This window comes from Zingiber officinale, chromosome 1A (assembly GCF_018446385.1).
Source record: "Zingiber officinale cultivar Zhangliang chromosome 1A, Zo_v1.1, whole genome shotgun sequence".
Taxonomy (NCBI): domain Eukaryota; kingdom Viridiplantae; phylum Streptophyta; class Magnoliopsida; order Zingiberales; family Zingiberaceae; genus Zingiber; species Zingiber officinale.
Genome location: NC_055987.1, coordinates 151,634,492 through 151,654,880, shown reverse-complemented (window position 1 = coordinate 151,654,880; position 20,389 = coordinate 151,634,492). Strand labels below are relative to the sequence as shown.

Here is a 20,389-nt window from a genome sequence, read left to right as displayed (position 1 = left end):
TCATGTCAGATCATGCCGTATCACGTCAGTCCGGATCAAATCAGAGCAGATCACGCCCGATCCGATCTGTTACGAACATTCACCGACGGAAATCAAATCTAACTGTTTCGTAATTTCGGTCTAGTCGACTGGAGTATTCCACCTCCATCCCTGGATTGCGGCCCAAGGCGCCGCCGCCTGTCTGAATACTGAAGGGTTTAAGGAGGGCCGAAGGCCGCGAGTGCCGCCTCTTTGTCCCTTGCTAAATCCAAGCGAGAATTCGTAATCCCTCTCCCGAACGCTCCAAGGGTTGGAATTTGCGATCTAGGCTTCGTTTTTTGGATCCCTTCCAGCTGTCCTTCATGCTGAAGGTTCTCTCTTCTCCGCACGTCCGAGGCCGGTTGCACTCCCTCCCGGGGAAACGCCCAGCGAGTATCGTCAATGTAGGCGAAGGGAGGTCTCCGTTGCCCCGCTTGCTTCGGTCCTTGACGGACCAGCAGGGCAGAAGTCCGGTGTTTTGGAGAAAGGCGTTCTTTTGCTCGAAGAGTGGCGATGGTTCTGAGCCGCCCCCGGACGCTAAGGCAGCCGAAGAAGTTGATGCCATTGCGTCCATTGACGCTGAAGGTGGTGCCTTTGAGGAGGCCGAGTCCAAGGCATCGTCGGCTATTGTTTCCACGAATCCACGGCCTGAAGATTACATGTCTGTAAGTGAAAATTCTTTCCCCGTTAACCATCAATTTTAGTTTACTTTTTGCATAACTTCTTATGCCCTAGGGTTGCTTAGCTTTTGGTTGGAAATTTCTTGAACTCTCAGGTCGAATGCCCATTCTTGTGCCTATAGGAAACAGAATTTGATTTTTGGTAAAGTCATTTGAAGATGTTTGAGGACGGAACCTACCTTCATCGGTTTCCATATATTCAATAAAATTCTGATTTCTTAAATTGCTTTAATACGTTATGTTTCTATAATTCTCTTAGGAATGCAAAACACTAATTTGAGTTGAACATATAGGCAATACAACAACTGAACTTAGTGAGATTTAGAAACCACAAATTCGCAAAGTGTCAAAATTTTAATTCCTTTGTTTGTTTCCTGCAAACAAAGGCATTTGCTTAAAGCATGAATTTTCAATTCAAATTTCATACTTGTTTTTGGTTCCAAAAAAGTAATATTCTGGATTCAATCGCAACAGTTTGTATCTGTTCAAGGGTAAATTAGTTGGTATTTCATGACACTTAAATAGTTAGGAAGGTGCAGAGCGGAATTGAAAGCTTAACAATTATCATATGATTTTGGAACACTACTTGATTTTTTTTTGTCAGGCTATACTTAGCAATCAGTTGTTTGTTATGCCCTGTTGGTCTACTATACTGAAACAAGTTGCTACTACTTATCATTTGATAACATTTTTTAATTATTACTACTTACAAACTGAACAACATGCTATTAATTTGTTCTGGTGTTATATGATAGCTAACATTTTTTTTCTTCTGTTCACGGTGATAATGTGAAACAGGTTGTAGCATTGCCACTTCCACACAGGCCATTGTTTCCTGGTTTTTATATGCCAATATATGTGAAGGTGCATAATCATTGTCACTCTAATCTCTGTGAAACATTATTTATGCTTCCTTTATGCCTAGATATATGTGCAAAGAATAGTTATGATGCAAAAATCACTCAATGATCATTAGTTGGTATTTTAAAGTAGTGCCTTTTGTAATTCTACCTGTGCAATGTTACCCTAATTAATTTTTCATCACCATTGAGAGACTAATTGTGTTTGTTAGTCAACTATCCCATTATATTATATGATGCTCAAGTATTTTGGATCACACGATCTTTCTGCTTACTAGTTCAATGGAGTCTCAGCAGGACTGGAATTGCCATTAGTTTTTTCCAAATGTTTTTAGCTTGGGATGATATAGGATCGTGGTTATAAGTTGGATTGGACCTTAATGACAACTCAAGTTGTTTCCTTCAGTAGAAACTTTTGATAAAAAGGATAGTCACTCCTATGAATTTGTGGTGTATTTTGGTTCCGAAGATTTGATAAAAGAACAAGAAAATTATACTCTAATTACACACTCTTTAATTGTTTTGCAATCCTTTAGGTTCCTTTTATCTGCTTTTAGTACAAAGATAATCTGCTGATTCTAAATATCATTGCAGGATTCAAAACTGATGGATGCTTTAAAGGAAAATCAGAAAAGGTCAGTCTCCTATGCTGGTGCTTTTCTTCTTAAGGCGGACCCAGAAATTGACTCATCATCTGGCTCTGAGTCGGACAAAAGTGTTTATGATCTCAAAGGAAAGGAATTGTTCAAACGCCTTCATGAAATTGGGACGCTAGCGCAGGTTCTTCTTGGAATACACTTAACTAAAGACTGTTGTAGGTTTTGATTTTATTTTCTATTGCCATAATGCATATCACATGTTTGTGCAGATAACTAGCATTCAAGGTGATCAGGTAGTACTCATAGGTTACAGAAGACTGAGGATCACAGAAATGGTGAGATATATATTGTTATATTCACAAAAAAAGGTTATGTTTGAGTTCTCAATTTGATTTCAATGCAGGTCGATGAAGAACCTTTGACAGTTAAGGTTGATCATCTAAAGGTATAAATTGTTTTCATTACTAGCTATCTCTTCTTATTTGATTAGAATTTCTTCATCAGTATTTGTTTTTGTATTCACTAGTGTGTTACTAATGTTCATTTTGTAGCTCTCTATTATGTAGTTGTATCACCTCATTGATCATGACATTTTTTGTGACATGCCAGTTCTTTAGAAAATTTTAACCTTTACAAAAGGCTGGAATAACTTGTCATATAAGAATGATATTTGTTCTTATTAAATATTAGTTAGGAAATCATTAGTATGCTATTGAGGATTGATAAGAAAAAATCCATTATCTTTCATTGAAAAATTGATGACCTTTGTATCCATTTGTTCTCATAATACGTGTTAAGTTGGATCTTAATATCTGTGTCTGGAAAATCAAACTTTTATTTTGGGCAATTCAATCTTTTTTAGCAGAAATGCTTGGATATATATCATTATTGCTTTCTCTTGCTACTTTTTAAGTTATTTTCATCAACTCATAAAGTTGCCAATGCTTTGGTATGTTTGCAGTTTTCTTTGTTCTAGGTGTATCTATAGACTATAGTTAGCAGTTTTTTCTCTCTTTCATAGTGAATTTATTCCTATTGGTGTATTCCCCTAGAGTAGACATCCTTTATTATTTGCCAATGATATTGTGCTAATTGATAATGATGATGGATTAGACAAAAATAACGTGAGATTGAATTCTGGATAAGAACTTAGACATCCTTGTTCGGATGATACTGTGATTATTGATGATAGTTTAGATATAATTATAGTAAAGCTAGAGTAGTAGATAAAAACTTCCAAAACTAAAGATTTTGAACTAAGTAGAAGTGTAGAACAAACCTGTATATATTAAATCTAATTTCAATAATAAGAAAAAAAATACATGGAAATAATTAGAGAGCGTTTGGTTTGTGCGTTTTCCATTTTCATTTTCAGGAAAACATGCATTTTCTGTAAAATAGTGTTTGATTTGTATTTTCCACATCTGTTTTCTAGAAAAAGAGATAGCATTTTATGGAAAAATAGAGAATGTCTAAAAGTCATTTTCTAAGAAAATGGAAAACACACGTTTTCCAAAAATAAAAATGGAAAACGCACAAATCAAACACTCTTAATTTGGATGGATGAAGAATATTAAAAGCTCCATTTGCCATTCAACAAAGAAGAGATATTGAAGAATTGGACACCTGATATTGTAAAAATTGGAGAGGAACTTCTTAAGTCTCATGCAATCATTATATACCCTTTTGGTTAACTAAAGTTGTGGTACGACCAACCACCTTTTGTTATGGAAGTGTGTCTTTGTGTGTTTTTGTGTATATAATTGGTGCTAGAGTAAACATAGATAAAAACATCTACTTAATTTAACCAAAGGCATTTAATAGCCGAATACTTAATTCTATATTAGTGATATAGAATTACCTAGAGTTTAATGAGGAATAAAATCCATGTAGCCGAGTACTTAATAGTTAATAGTTGGACTAATGGGTTACTTATATACACGTGTACTGGGACTCTCCTTTCAAACTTAGACATCTCACTCATATTTTTCATTTGTGGTAAAGTTGTGAAGTGTTTTTTTATCATTATTTGTTTGTTTGTTTTTTGTTAGCAGGAGAATTCTTATGATAAAGATGATGATGTCATTAGGGCAACAGCCTTTGAAGTTATATCAACATTGCGAGATGTTCTAAAGACAAGTTCCCTTTGGAGAGATCATATTCAATCTTATACACAGGTTAGGATCAGTCTAATTCTAATTTTTTCTCTCAATTTTTTTTTTTGCTTTCACACTTGAGCTGTTAATTGAATCAGTTGCATGTGTGGGACCATGCGAGTGTGTGATTTATTTTGTTAATTTCTTGAACAACAAGTTTTGCAATATACCAAATGTATCCATCTCTATTGATTGTTTGCATGCTTTAAGTTTGTTATAGAAAGCCACTTAATCTCCCTTTGATATTTTGAAAATTCGTTCTTTTAAGTTGTTCAATGTTTGAGGATATTGATTTCTTTTCTGCTCCTGATTTTTTTGCTTATTGGATGAAGGTTTCCATAGCCATGATCCATATGATTTATTATTAAGTTATTTGTGACAATTATTTTGTTTCTAGTTTTCAATTTGACAAAACATATGTGAATTGATTTTTCTTGGAAATTATCATATGTTTACTAATGTTTTTGCCTGTGTGAATCTATTTTGTTTGGAACTTGCTGTATGTTTACTAATGTTGTTTGCTCTTGTTGCTGCTGCTGCATTGAACTATTTCTTATACTTTTTAGATGAACTGAACAACCTAAAAGATTTTATTGTTTGTCAAAAACTCAGCATATTGGCGAGTTCAATTACCCAAGACTTGCTGATTTTGGGGCTGCTATATCAGGAGCTAACAAATTGTTGTGCCAACAAGTGCTTGAGGAGCTTGATGTAAGTAGATTTTTGCTACCAACATCTCTTAACTAACATGCAAACTGAAAATTTTAACTGGATTCACTTTTTATACCTGAAGGTTGTCCCCTGGTAAAATTTAAATAAAATATCGTGGCAGATTTCAAAAGATTTGTGATTATGAGTTGCACTATAATTTTCACATACCATATGGCATTTGTACATTGTTTAGATATTTTGAACTTCAAAAGCTTATGTTCAATCCCCACATTCCAGTATTAGGTTTCATGGATTATATGTTTTGTTTGGTATATTTTTTTTTTGTCTTTGTAACTACTTTAGCCCTATATGACAATCTTTAGACCGCACCCTATCAAATTTAAATTATCACTGTACGTGATTAGGTTATCTTTTTTTGTTTTTATGAGTTATTCCAAGTTGCAGTAGCTTCTCACTGTATTCTTACTAGGTCTACAAGCGCTTGAAGCTTACACTGGAATTACTCAAGAAAGAGATGGAGATAAGTAAAATACAGGTATTATATTGCAATTTTTTGTGTTTATAGTGGCATCCTGAAATCTAAACTCTTCACCTAAGCCATATTTCAATAATAGGAATCAATTGCAAAAGCAATAGAGGAAAAAGTAAGTGGTGAGCAGCGGCGCTATTTATTAAATGAGCAATTGAAAGCAATAAAGAAGGTAAGATGCTCATTCACATCTGTTTTTCAATAAGAGTGCCATCTTATTTTTCATAAGAGTTTCACAGGCTGATAATATGCCTCCAGATCAAGAAGTCTTGTAATGATTTTTTTTTCTCTTATGGCTGTTTGAGATCAAGGAGTCATTTAAAGCATGTATTGTAGGTTGCATTTGATCTAGGAGTCAATGTAATACTTCAAATGTCTTTTGCATTTTAGTTTTTTTAAGGACTTGCATTTCTTTAACTATTGTTGCAAAGCTGTATTTGTAGACAAGGAAACAACAGAATTAAAATTGCATTTACATGCGGATGCAATTATCAATTGCATATAACCAAATGCTTTCCAAAGGAAATAACCAATCTCGTTTTCTCAAAGTTTGACTCTCTCTTTTTCTCATTAAATGAGATTTGTATGAAAACGTGCTAATTATTTTCTTTCTCCTAGCTCTTCACTATACATTTTTTTTTTTGATTTTTCTTCTTTTTGTTTTATAGAACCCAACAAATTCCCCATTTTAATTCAGTTACCTTTATGGTGATGATATATTTCATTCCTGGTAACCTTGTCATCAACAATATTGACACAGACAGTCAAGCGTACCTCTTAGATATTATGGAAAAAAAAAATAGCTTAGCAGCTCCCATTCCTGTTTATGCCCAGTTAATTGATCTTATGTTGCCAAGGCCTTGTTGATTAAGTAGAAAGTAGAGAGAAATAGTGAATGATGCCTTCTGATCTTCCTCCCAAGGAAACAATCGAATGATCATTTCAGAAATAAATTTTCATATCCTTCCTTGTCTTTCCTATTGAACAACTTGGTGGAAAAATCAAATCTCATTTATTTTTAGCAACTTCCATCAAGGGCTAAAAATTGTTCATTGCTGAGGTATCGATCCCTGAATAGAATGAGATGTGTTGGTTGATGCTCATCATGTCAAGTGTTGGTCTTTGTGTGGAACCCAGAATGAAATATGTTGATGGTGCTGATCATGCAGAGCCTCATTTCAGTCCTACTGTGATCCAATGAAGAATCTGTGCAAAGCCATCAAAATGAGAAGATGAAAAAAAAGCAGAAGGAGACTTGCCTATGCTGTAGCTGTTGTTGCCAGATGCCACTGTCGACCATTTGCTAGGGTGTTGTGTGTTGGCTCTTGCAGAATGTATTTATTGAGAGTCTGATACTACTGAAACTTAAAACCCTGGCTTCCATGCTTCCTATATCCTCTATCCGTCCTATTTTCCATTCTCACAGAAAAATAAGGATTAAGTTTCCGATTTGTATTTTGCTACTCATCTTTGCTGTTGGAACTTCCATTTTAAAGTAGATAATCAAGTCCAATGGGTAGCAGTAACTGTAGCAAGTTGTGCAATTTTTTCATACCATGATTATGTCTTTCATAACAATCTGGGTTAGAAAACCAGTGAGTGCTACATGTTATAAAATCACCCTTCTAAACCTCTACTGATGTTTAATTTCATTGTTACGTCTATTGACCTTTTCTAGGAGCTCGGCATGGAGGCTGATGACAAAACAGCACTAACTGGTTTGTTTTGACTAAAATAACTCTTATCATATAAAGGGGTTATCAAAATTTAACTAGATTTTTTATGTTCAACTACTAATTGAATTTATGTTATTCTTTTAAAACTTTGCAGCGAAGTTTAGGGAAAGACTTGAACCAAATAAGGACAAGTGCCCTCAGCATGTGTTACAAGTTATTGAAGAAGAGCTCACAAAATTACAATTTCTGGAGGCTTCTTCAAGCGAGTTTAATGTAACACGAAACTATCTTGATTGGCTAACCTCAATGCCCTGGGGAAACTACAGGTGTCATTACTGACTGAAAATTGTTACATTATTTTGTTTATTTTGGTATGATTTTAGAGTAAGCGATTACTTGTAAAACTTGATTAGGAAATTGCTTTGACCTCTCCTTTCGTCACTATCTTGTTCAGTAGCTCATATAGATCACCTATCATAGTGCAAAAATTACTGTGATTCTTATTCTTCTATTAATGCTTACAGTGCTGAAAATTTTGATGTCCATCATGCTCAAAAAATTCTAGATGAAGACCATTATGGTTTGTCTGATGTAAAGGAGAGGATCTTGGAGTTCATAGCTGTTGGAAAACTCAGAGGAATCTCACAAGGTCTCTTCCCTCTAAATGTGTCACTGTAATATTTCATTGCCATTGCAGTTTATCTCTCAAATAATTGGGACCTAATGGCTTATCGTCGTTGTAGCTGGTCAATCCATGTTGCTTTTGCTTAATCTCATTTTTGTATGGACAGTAGTGTGCATTTTCCAATCTAGAATTAGTGATGGTAGGCTGGCAGCATTCAATAACCTATTCTTTACTTTGTATTGTGGGCAGAGTGTACCAAAATTATTATGTTCTAGTTGGCACAATACCCCCTAAATTGATATGAGCCTCATCAGGATCAACTTTTATCGTCTATTTATTTGGAAGGTTGGAAGATTTCCATCCTGGAAAATTCCTTGTCTACTTCGTAAAAGAGGATGAATTATATTCCTCCTTCCTCCTATGTAGACACAGAGCAAACGGATTTAACAATCCATCAATGGATTATTTTTTAATCAATCTAAAACAGACGGAAAGCTCTTTCTTTCCTCCCTTTTGGAAGCATTATGCTCATGGTACAATTCACAACAGCGAACAAGCCTCGTGCGCTTGTGGGGTTGCCGCACGCAACCACTTGTCGTGGGCAACGACCTTGCGCAACCATGGGCAACGACCTTGCGCAACCATGGGCAACGACCATGCGTGACAGCAAGCAATGACCTTGTGCGACCGCAGGCGACAACCTTGTGTGGACGTGAGCAACGACCTCGCGTGGCGTTGGGTGACAACCTCGCTTGGCCACGTGGCGGCCTCGTGCGATGGATTCATTCATGGCAAATGTTCAATGAATGGATCTATTAAACTACTGTGCTAATGCTAGGTCCTTTCTCGAAAGGAACGCATTGCAGGGCCCAATTGTAACGTCTTGACAAGGACTGCTACATCTCTAGAACTCGGGTGCAATGCTAAATATGCAAGAGTTCACGTTGCAGGTTCGAATGTTACGTATAGGCAAGGATCTCTACTTCTCCATGAGAATTTGGGTGTAGTGTTAAATAGGAAAAGTTCTCACACCATAAGTTGGATAAAAACAAATATGATAAGAAAACTAAATAGTCTAAAATTTATAACATGGGATATAGGAATCCTTATTGCTAAACCAATGGAGGTAGTAGATATGATGATTAAGAGAATAATTAGTATTTTGTGTGTACAAGAAACAAAATGGGTAGGCGAGAAGGCAAAGATGATAGAGAACTCGGGTTTTAAGTTATGGTACATAGGAAAAAGTAAAGCAAGAAATGGAGTATGTATTGTTGTAGAGAATTCGTTAAAGGATGAAGTTGTAGGAGTAGTTAGAAAAGGGGATAGAATTATAGCCCTTAAGATAATAGTGGCGAAAGAAACTATGAATATAATTAGCGTATGAAATGATTTTAATAGGAGGTGATCTAAGTGAGTATGTCGGAGTGAAAAATGAGGGATATGAGTGGGTACATGAGAGTTATGGGTTTGGAACGAGAAATGCGAAAAATTATATTAGATTTTGCGATAGCATATGACTTTATATTAGCTAATACATATTTTAAGAAAAAAGAACACTTAGTCATGTTCAAAAATGAGCATAATAAATCGCAAATTGACTTTTTTATGGTTAGGAAAAAGGATAAAAAGATTTGTAAAGATGGTAAGGTCATCCTTGGAGAAAGCTTAACTATCCAATATAGGTTAGCAGTGTTGGATATATGTCTCAAGCATAGTATCAATAGAAAGAAAATTATAGAAAGAAAATATATACGACTCATAGAATTAAGTGGTGGAAATTAAAGGATGGGAAACAAAATTTATTTAAAGAGAAGGTAGGAGTACAAGCATTAGGTGAAATATATGGTGATTCTAATACGACATGGGATTAGATGGTATCAAAGTTGAAAATAGTAACTAAAAGTGTACTCCGTGAGTCAAAGGGACATGCACCAATGAGTAAAGAATCTTGGTGGTGGAATGAGAAAGTACAAGAGAAAGTGAAGATAAAAACGAACCGCTTATAAGGAATTATATATTTGTAAGAACGAGGAAAACTCAAAAAACATATACAATAGCCAAGAAAGAGGCTAAGAAAGTAGTGAATGGAGCAAAGAATGAATCTTTTGAATGATTATATCAAAAATTGGATATAAAAGAAGAGGAAATAGATATTTATAGAATAGCTAAAGTGAGAGAAAGGAAGACAAGAGATCTTATCCAAATAAAATGTATTAAAGATGAATATAATAGGGTACTAGTAAACGATAGAGAAATAAAAGAGGAAGAGTATTTTCATCAACTTTTTAATGAAGGTTTAGGTGACCAACTTAACTTAAGTAATTTAAATAGGTCAATGAGTATAGAAATTTAAAATTTTATCGTAGAATTCAAACTTCAGAAGTAGAACAAGTTGTAAATGGATGCACAATGGTAAAATCATTGAACCATATGATATTTCGATAGACGTATGAAAGTGTCTAGGGAAACAAGGTATTGAATGACTTACAAAATTATTTAATATGATATTAAAAATGAAAACAATGTCTAATTAATGGAGGACAAGTACTCTAGTTCCTTTATATAAGAACAAGTAGACATACAAAATTATGTAAACTATAGGGGTATTAAACTAATGAGTCATACTATGAAATTTTAGAAAAAAGTAACAGAGAAAACATTAAGGAAGGACCACTGTGAACTAAAATCAATTTAGGTTCATGTCTGGAAGGTCGACAATAGAAGCTATACATCTTCTTAGACAACTAATTGAAAAATATCCAGAGCAAAAACAATATCTACCCATGATATTTATTGACTTAGAGGTATTTATTAATTTAGAAAAAGCTTATGACAGAGTCGAGAAATTATATGGAGAATTCTAGAAAAGAGAGGTGTTAGTGTAACATATATTGAATTAATTAAGGATATGTAAAATGATGTAATGACTAGAGTAGAGGAGTAACTGAAACATTTCCAATAAATATAGGGCTACATCAAGGATTAGTTCTAAGTCCTTATCTTTTTACACTAATTATGGTGAACTCACTACACACATTCAAAATACAGTACTGGTGCGTGTTATTTATAGATGATATTGTTTTGGTAGATGAAACACATGAAGGAGTAAATGCTAAACTAGAATCTTGGCATAAAACACTAGAAAGGAAAGATTTTAGGTTTAGTAGAATAAAGACAAAATATATGGAATTTAAGTTTAGTAATATTATACGTAATGAAACAATTGTTAAAGATAGGAGATGACGAGTTGCCCGAAACGTAGGATTATTTTTGTAAAGCGATAGAAGGATTGAGAGAGATGTCTTACATAGAATACATGCAGGATGGTTGAAATGGAGGAGAGCGTCAGGTGCTTTATGTAACCGTAAAATACCTCTAAAACTTAAAGGAAAGTTCTACAAAATCGCAGTTAGACTTCCTAAGTTGTATGGAACTGAATGTTAGACTATGACTTAGCACATGAGCAGAAGATACGAGTTGCAAAGATAAAATGTTAAGGTGGATGTGTGGACATACGATGATGGACAGAATAAGAAATGAAAGCATTAGAGAGAAAGTCGGAGTTGCATCTATTGAGGAAAAACTTCAAGAGACACGTTTAAGATGGTATGAACATGTACACGATCAATAAATGCTCCAGTTAGACGATATGAAACTATGACAAACACGCATATTAAACGAGGAAGAGGAAGACCAAAAAAAGACTTGGTTAGCAATAATAAAACAAGATAAAATTTATTTAAATATAGATGATGATATAGTAGGATATAGAGCTCAATAGTGTAAAATAATCCATATAGCCGATCCCATCTAGTGGGATAAAACTTGGTTGTTGTTGTCGACGTCGTCGTCTTTTCTTTCCCTCATATTTGCTTCTTTTATCTATCCTTTCTCTCACCTTTCCCTAGAGATTTTTTTTTTCCATTTTCAATTCTTTTCCCTCCCCATTCCATCTTTCAAAGTAAACAGAGCTTTAGACTTGTGATATTACTTGATTTTGAATACGTGTGTGTGTGTGTATAATACTGTTAAAGCAACTTAAAGTGTTTTAGAAAACTGTACTCTGTTTAAGTAATGCAGATGACTAAATAAGGTACATATAAATTTAGCTCATTTTTTATGAAATATCTGATAACTAAATGTTACAATGCCCTAAATATTGCAATGCCTTCTTTCAGTGCACCATCTTGAATTTTCAAAAATTTTGCCCGTTTTAGTAACCATACATGTTCATCATATCGACAAGTGCCTTACCACAGTGCAGATGACACATGTTTTATGCTCAACTTTCATTTTGAATTTTTTTTCCTCCTATTGTATTAGTGGATTGTTAAAAAAAAATCATCAAATTTAAATTTCTTTCTATATTTGCATTGCTTGTGTTTGAACTCCTTGTGTTGGCTTATGATTTTACCAATTCTTTAATCTAGGAAAAATTATATGTCTATCTGGACCTCCTGGAGTTGGCAAAACAAGCATTGGCCGTTCAATTGCACGTGCTTTAAACCGCAAGTTCTATCGGTTTTCAGTTGGCGGCTTGGCTGATGTTGCTGAAATCAAGGTGCATATTAACTATTATCTCACATTTGAATAATCAGTTCAGAATCCAACGTTGTTCTCATCTATATTATCATATTTATTCGTATTGACTGTTCTAGGGCCATCGCCGTACTTATATTGGTGCAATGCCAGGAAAGATGGTGCAATGCCTAAAAAATGTAGGAACAGCAAATCCACTTGTTTTAATTGATGAAATTGACAAGGTATATATATTATTCTCTCATTATGATAGTTTCTTATTTTTATTTATAGCAGTATCTTGTTGTCACGATCTGAAACTCCTATACAATGATGTCTGCTTCTAACAAGAAATCTCCATGGTCTTAAATCTCACAACAGTTGGGGAAGGGGCATGCTGGTGATCCAGCTAGTGCTTTGCTGGAGCTTCTTGATCCTGAGCAAAATATAAATTTCCTCGACCACTACCTTGATGTTCCAATTGACTTATCAAAGGTTTCCCACTATTTCTCCCAACTGTTTCTGCTATTGAACTCATGATTGTGAAACTTTTTATTAGTTCATGGAGGTTATTGTTCGTTTTGATTTAATTAATCTACTGTCAATTGGGAAAATCCTAATGATGAACAAGGACTCTCAAACTAATTGTGGTACTTTTTATTAGTTCATTGAAGGTATTTGATCTTTTTGATTTAATTAATTTACTTTCATCTTGGAAGAATACAAACGATGCACAAGTACTCATAAGCTCCACCTACCAATAGGAAGTAAAAAGTATACTTCCTACTTGCTAACTTATAGATAATAGAAAATTGCAATAGGAGTTATTTAACACCATTTTTTGAACTTAGTTTTTCTCTTATTTGCACTGTAATGAAAACTGGTCGGACTGCTAGGGCTGCTGGGAGCCTGGGACTGCTGATTAAATTTGAAAAGGGGAATAGGACATTTCTCCTTGTACGGCTGATAGTTCATGACTCAAATGTTCAAACAATCTCAGATTGGTTTTCAGAAAACCAAGTCAATTTGTTATGTCTCTTGAAATGTTAAATATTACAATTTCAAATAATTAAATTTGAGAAAAATAATTATTTTTCATATTTTAATCTACCATGATAGTAGTTACACCTAAAAAAAATATAAAAAATTCAATTTAAAATGTAATTGCAAGTTGAGTATTTTAATTTTAATATTAATACTAATTTCGTGTGTACTGGTGATTTATATCAATAGTTATGTTTTTAATATTTGTTATGGCTATGTACTGGTGAGTTATATCAATATAAAGCTCATCTGGTTTGATTTTTGTTATTTTTAGTACTATGCACCAAATTGTAATGTAATAAAAGGAATGAGTTTCTTTGTGATGTGGAATTTGCTTATGGGATATAATTTCTTAGTCTTCATTATCTAAATTTGTAGTTCATAAACAAAATCCATATACTTGCGATTTAGCTTAGATTGGTTTGGTCAGTGGGTTCCGCCAAGTCAATGTCTGGGTCCACATGGTTCAACCAATTGATCTACTCGCTTGATCATTAAACCAGTATCCTGGAGGTTGGCCGGTGCAGTCTCTTATTTGATCTTTATAATTATGCTTACTTGTTTCTTCTAGTTATCATTAAATGGTGGATATGCTATTCTCTATGGGACAAGCATCTACTATTCTCTTAATTTTTTCTAGTGTAGATTAATTATTATGGCATCTGAATATTATCTGAATTTGACTTTTTTACACAGGTTCTATTTGTTTGTACGGCTAATGTGATTGAGATGATTCCGAACCCTCTTTTGGATAGAATGGAAAATATTGCTCTTGCTGGCTATATCACTGACGAAAAGATGCATATTGCAAGGGACTATTTGGAGAAGACAACTCGAGAAGCATGTGGGATCAAACTTGAACAGGTATGTCCATGTATTTTTTATATCTCCATCATGTGCTATTGTCAATTTACCTTCTGTTAGTTTTTTCTAGGCAAAAGATCTATCCTGCATATTGACTTATTTCACATTGAAATTGGATTGTTTTCTGATTGATTGCCTCTTAAATTCTAAATCTTAATGTATCTACATTCAGCATATACCCTATTTTATCTCTTATTTTTTTGGTTGTGTATAAATGATTCCCATATACACTTTAGATGTTTATTTTTCAGTATCATTACATTCTTATTTAGTGCTTCATTAGAAATTGTGAACTATATAGCAAGTAACAAGGCAATTTTTTTTTGGTATGCTGACTCAAGGCTGTTTTTAGTCATAGCCTATTATTGCTTGCATGGAGCATTCTTCTAATTTTATTTTCTTAATCAAACAACCATGGCTAGGCTTCTCTATTGTCATAGGTTAGAATTTGCATGAGCTTCTTTTCTAAGCATAAAATTTGTAGGATCGTTGTAGCTTATGACACACGGGGATGACTCAAGGCTGTTTTTAGTCATAGCCTATTATTGCTTGCATGGAGCATTCTTCTAATTTTATTTTCTTAATCAAACAACCATGGCTAGGCTTCTCTATTGTCATAGGTTAGAATTTGCATGAGCTTCTTTTCTAAGCATAAAATTTGTAGGATCGTTGTAGCTTATGACACACGGGGATGAGTGAGTAAATGTGACCCCAAAATAAAACTTTCTTGTAAAACAAAGTCAATTCAATTGTGTATTTCCATGAGTACTCGTGTGTGAGTAAGAGTTCACTACAACGGCTACTTTCAGGAGGCAATTGAGCAAGCCTCTTATACTCTCAATCCTTTGGAATGATTATTAGTCATCCTTCACGTACAAGTCTATAGCTTCAGGCTACTTCAAAGTATTCCTCGTGCAGCCTGTATCCTTCGAATTTATCAAGCTGGCCAAGCTCCTGCACATGCCATTCTTCTTCCCTGCCTTAAAAATTTACCTCCCATTAGGCCATCAAGTCATCGAATCATCCACTATCAAATGACTCGACCACATTGAGTTTCCAAATTCTCTGAGCTCCTATTCCAAGTTTATGCACATTTGATGACACATTGGCAACACAACACAGATGAATCTAACTTAAGAGTCTTTGCCAAACACATCTAATCACACGGTCAAACCCAACCACTTGGCAATATCACTACACCAAGAAAATTTTCTTATATAATTCACCTTTGCTTTTTGCATCCCTATTACTGCATGCATTCATCATCTTGTGGCAATCAATGGGTGAGAATATGAAACTATTAAAATGCCTATGAATAATCAATATCTGCACATGCCTATGAAGGTAACAAAAATTTGAAAAATACATAGAAGTTTGAACATAGAAACAAGAGGGTTTTTTACACAATTATCTGCTTGCAAGACCATGATGATGGCTTCCTTGCCCCTTTATTCAAAATATATATATATTAAAAGAAAATATGCTATCATGTTTTTGAAAATGTACTTTCTTTAACATTGAGGGATATACTGAGGATCTAATCTTGAATTAGTAGTTTACATTTTCCAGTGTAAGATTTAGTAAAACTGAACAATGATGACAGGACAGCGGTTTAGTATAAGTATAACAATTTAACTAAGGAATTTTTTTCTTTATTAATCTTAGTGTAGGAAGGATGAAATATAGTTTATTCAGGCATATTGCCTAAAATGAAGCTCAATTATGGAAGAAATCCACAACACCTTCTGTTTACCCCAAGACATGTTAGTATGCATGCTAGACAAACAAACATGGGTTTTTTAAATAATATTTTAAATTTTAATTGTTTTTATTATATAGACGTCATTCATTGAATAGGAATTATAATTTTCTATATTAAGCATGTTGGCATTTACATTCAGTCCTTAAATGCCCTTATAATATATAGTATTCACGTAGAGTAAGTACCACATTTCAAAATTAGCATCTTAATCCCTTTTTTCATTGCTATGTGATGCAAAAAGGTGATGCGCTCACCCCAGACGCCTCTCCACGCCCTCCCCAAGGCATTTAGAAGGAAGATAAATCATGGTACTGAGCGACCTCCTAAGTGGGAGAAACTTATTCCCTAAGGGAATGAACCCAAGGAATTCAAACCTTGCTCTTGTGATGCAAATCTACCACCCAAGTATCAAAAATTAAAGTGTGGCCTTTTTTTTCATTGCTATGGCTTTCATAACATGTTGGTAGTAGGTACTCTCCAGGCAAAAAATCAAAAGGGTGCCTTTTTTTTTCCAAATCATCAAAGGGGTGCCCCCTCACTTTGATTTTTTATCAAAAGGGTGCCCTATCACCTTATAAAATGACACAATTGTCCTCCGGTGCTATCCTAATTATTATCACGCACTCTTTTTCTCTCTCTTCCCTTTTTTCTTGCTTAAATTCTGAACTAGTTGAGCACGTTGTAACAGCTACGAAATTGTAGCTCTACATGTAGCAACTACGGTTTCATAGTTACAACATGGAAAAAAATTTTAATACTAAAATTATTCATATAGCACCTATGGTTTCATAGCGGTTACAATGTACATGTTAAATCCTAAACTTTGAGAGACTGTAACTTTTAACTCGGGCTGAACCATGGGATGCATAATATATCATCAAATCGAAATTCGTGATCTACAATTGGTTATGGGTGGAATGACCAGTTTCAGTTAAAAAAACGTCATTTAAATCCTTTTCAGAGGCTTCGAACAATTAGTCTTAAAAAAAAGGGAAAGGAGAGAAAAGGAGTGACGTGATAATAATTAGAAGAGGTTAGTTGTGTCATTTTACAAGAGGATGAGGCGCCCTTTTGATAAAAAAAATCAAAGTGGGGCACCCCTATGACGATTTGAAAGAGAAAAAAAGGTGTCCTTTAGATTTTTCCCAAAGATTGTATTTGACACAACAAAATCGTAAAATGCCAAAATTTTGCTTAATGTATTGACCATTGAGATTATTGATTATTCTAATTTTTTAACAGCTTATACTCATGTAAAAATACTAACAATGGTAGTTTACATGGCTAACCTTCCACAATGGTAAGTTCTATTAAAGAAAAATTTTATTTTCCTATCTGAATTATGTTAACAATACATTGTCAGAGAATAACGCATCTTGATGATGCTGATGTGTTTGAGTTTCCATCTTTATGTTTAGTCGCATGTCAATTGGATGCAGTCTTGTGCTTAATTGTATAGGTGGAAGTCACTGATGCAGCTCTACTATCATTAATTGAGAATTATTGCCGAGAAGCTGGTGTTAGGAACCTACAGAAGCATATTGAAAAGATATATCGCAAGGTACATATTTCTTGATTCATGAAATGTAAAAGATAGGTGTTAGCTTGTTTTTTCTCTCGTAAAGCATTGCGAGCTGTATTTATAATTTTTTAATTGCATACATATTATCATACTAAAGTGATTGTTTGTTTCTAAATTTTCTAATGCCTGATCTACTTCTGTTCGATTCTTATTTTCAGAAGAACTTTGTTCATGATTGTTTTTTAGTGTGACTATGATCCATTCATCCATCATATTCATGCATTACGACTTGATGGTTTAATGCTAAGCCTTGAAACAAATTTGTTGCTAGCTTGTTCTGCTAGTGCTGTTCTGTTTTGCAATGTTTATTATTTCTAAATGAACCTTATGCCATGTGGCAACCCATTTCTTTTAAAAAAAGGTAGATCCGCTACCTTAGCGACCCCTCTAGTGCCGACCCCATGGATATGGAGGGAGGTTCATGTAGGTACACAGGCCATAGGCGCATGGCGGGGTAAACTCCAGGTCGTTAGTTCCTGAGAATCGACCCCTGACCATTACGCCAGAGATACCATGCGCCCACCGTCTGCGCTACGCCTTGGGGGTAGCAACCCATTTCTTTTAAGAACATACCTATGGTTGAATGACCTTGTAGCTTGAACTGTTGATTTTTACCACATTACTATCAGTTTTTTTGCTATGCTTTATGACATGGTTTTTTTAAGGATTATGTTGCAACAGTTCTTCTCTCACTATGATGCCTTCTATTTGCCAGATAGCTTTGCAACTTGTTCGTAGAGGAGTGACCAATGAGGATAGCTCTCAAAAAGAAGACTCCCAGGAATCGAGCAATTTGTCTAAAGTGTCAACTGAAATTGTTGGGGATAGTCAAATAGGTAAAGATACTAATGCTCCAACCTCAAGTGTAGAAGCCCTCAAATCATTCACAGAACCTAATCAGGCAGAATCTGGTCCCTCAGTGACCGAGAACTCAAGTAGCCAAGAGGTATTATATTTGTATTCAATCTGTTAAACTGCGGTAGACAGTTTCAAGCGAAGTGCAAATATTTCTTTTATGACAATTTATTAAGGCTCTAAAGTATCAGCATAATAGCATTGTTCTATTAAAACTTACAAATCGTTGATAGTAATAGTACAGTTATAATATCAATTGAATGGAATTAGCTAAACAAGATACATGAATAGTTTTAGTTTTAGTTTTTTTTTGGGTCCTGTTTGGAAGAAGTAATAACTGATTTTTCGGTTTTATGATTGGCAGGTCAATCAAGAGACAACAGATGCTAATGAATCAGTTATCAGTAAAACATCTGATAAAATTATCATTGATGCATCTAATCTTGCTGACTTTGTTGGTAAACCAGTATTCCATGCAGAACGGATTTTTGATGAGACCCCAGTAGGTGTTGTCATGGGTCTAGCATGGACTGCCTTGGGTGGCTCAACATTGTACATTGAGACCACCATTGTGGAGCAAGGAGATGGGAAAGGTGCACTTCATCTAACGGGTCAGCTTGGGGATGTCATGAAGGAAAGTGCCCAAATAGCTCATACAGTTGCCAGAGCAATATTCCTCGAAAAAGAGCCAGAGAATAATTTTTTTGGAAATTCCAAGATCCATCTTCATGTACCGGCAGGCGCCACCCCGAAGGATGGGCCAAGCGCTGGGTGCACTATGATCACATCCATGTTGTCCCTTGCAATGAATAAGCCTGTGAGGAAGGACCTCGCTATGACTGGTGAAGTAACATTAACTGGACGTATTCTGCCAATTGGAGGGGTACTTAGCTTGCACTTGATTTTGTTCATGATATTTCATTTTACATTCCTGCGTGCCTCTTATGGATAATTCATTACGTTTGCCTGGCAGACTTATTAGGATATCCTTGCTTTCTTCACCATGGAAGTTCATGTCTTTTCAAATTTGAACAGGTAAAAGAGAAAACAATTGCTGCTAGGAGGAGCAACGTCAAGACTATAATATTTCCATCAGCTAACAGGAGAGATTTTGACGAGCTGGCTGATAATGTGAAAGAAGGCCTTGAGGTTCATTTTGTAGACAACTACAACCAAATTTACGAGATTGCTTTTGCAAGTGAGCATGATGATGCCAAATAATCTGTGTTCCCCTCAGTTATCCTGAGCTTGCAATTGAACATTTTTTTTATTGGGTTTCATGAAAGCTCCACACAAGATCAAGAACAAGATATCTAGCAGGAAGAAAAATGCCAGCGATCCCTTTGAAGATGAAATTAGGAGTTTTACATCATCTTGCTATAAAATCTCTTAACTAGTTTGTAACAGTAACATTTTTGTAGGTGGCTGTGAGACACTCAAAAATATTTATCAAATTCATGTGGAAGCATCGTCCGTTTACCAACAATAAAGCTCCCAAATATTTTAGTTAAACTTGTATCCTTTTGTAACCTTTGATTTTTATTTATTTGAACTTTGAAGTATGATTTAAATATAATTTTGCGAGAGGTAAACATTGACTTTGTTTTAAGTCTATGGTTGAGATGCTTTGCGAGATTATGTCAGTATTCATTAGGATACATGTGACTCAGAATAAGGCCTCCAGAATCCATCGAGTAGGAATGTTCTGTTAAATTTAGGCTTTGTCAAGGCTTTTCTGTTTCTATAAGATTGTACGAATGTCTAATGTTACATGATAAGGGTGAAATATAATAAATGGACGAATATGAAGTCAATTTCTGAATGTACATATCTTGAATTTTCTGAGAGACGAATTAAGAGAAAGGTTATTTATCTCTAAAGTTAATTGAGCAAGCGAAGATTGGGCAAGTCACGGCCGTATGAACCAACGTTGATCTGGATAGGCT

General features: G+C 34.7%; 1 protein-coding gene across 2 annotated transcripts; it reads left to right on the top strand.

Annotated features, from left to right (window-relative positions):
* The first annotated feature begins 139 nt into the window (after window positions 1–139).
* On the top strand, window positions 140–20,035 carry LOC122037980 (lon protease homolog, mitochondrial-like). 2 transcript variants are annotated; one of them, XM_042597495.1, is made up of 20 exons: window positions 140–683; window positions 1,497–1,562; window positions 2,153–2,338; window positions 2,427–2,492; window positions 2,561–2,602; window positions 4,212–4,334; window positions 4,926–5,024; window positions 5,455–5,520; window positions 5,600–5,686; window positions 7,193–7,232; window positions 7,345–7,516; window positions 7,715–7,839; window positions 12,249–12,379; window positions 12,477–12,581; window positions 12,718–12,831; window positions 14,077–14,244; window positions 17,466–17,567; window positions 18,304–18,534; window positions 18,808–19,326; window positions 19,479–20,035. In XM_042597495.1, exons 1-20 carry the CDS (start codon window positions 342–344, stop codon window positions 19,662–19,664), a joined length of 2,970 nt encoding a protein of 989 aa, XP_042453429.1. In that variant the 5' UTR covers window positions 140–341; the 3' UTR covers window positions 19,665–20,035. The 2 variants fall into 2 exon arrangements, with proteins under 2 accessions (XP_042453429.1, XP_042453428.1); XM_042597494.1 differs by having other exon boundaries at window positions 4,209–4,334.
* The last annotated feature ends 354 nt before the right edge of the window (window positions 20,036–20,389 follow it).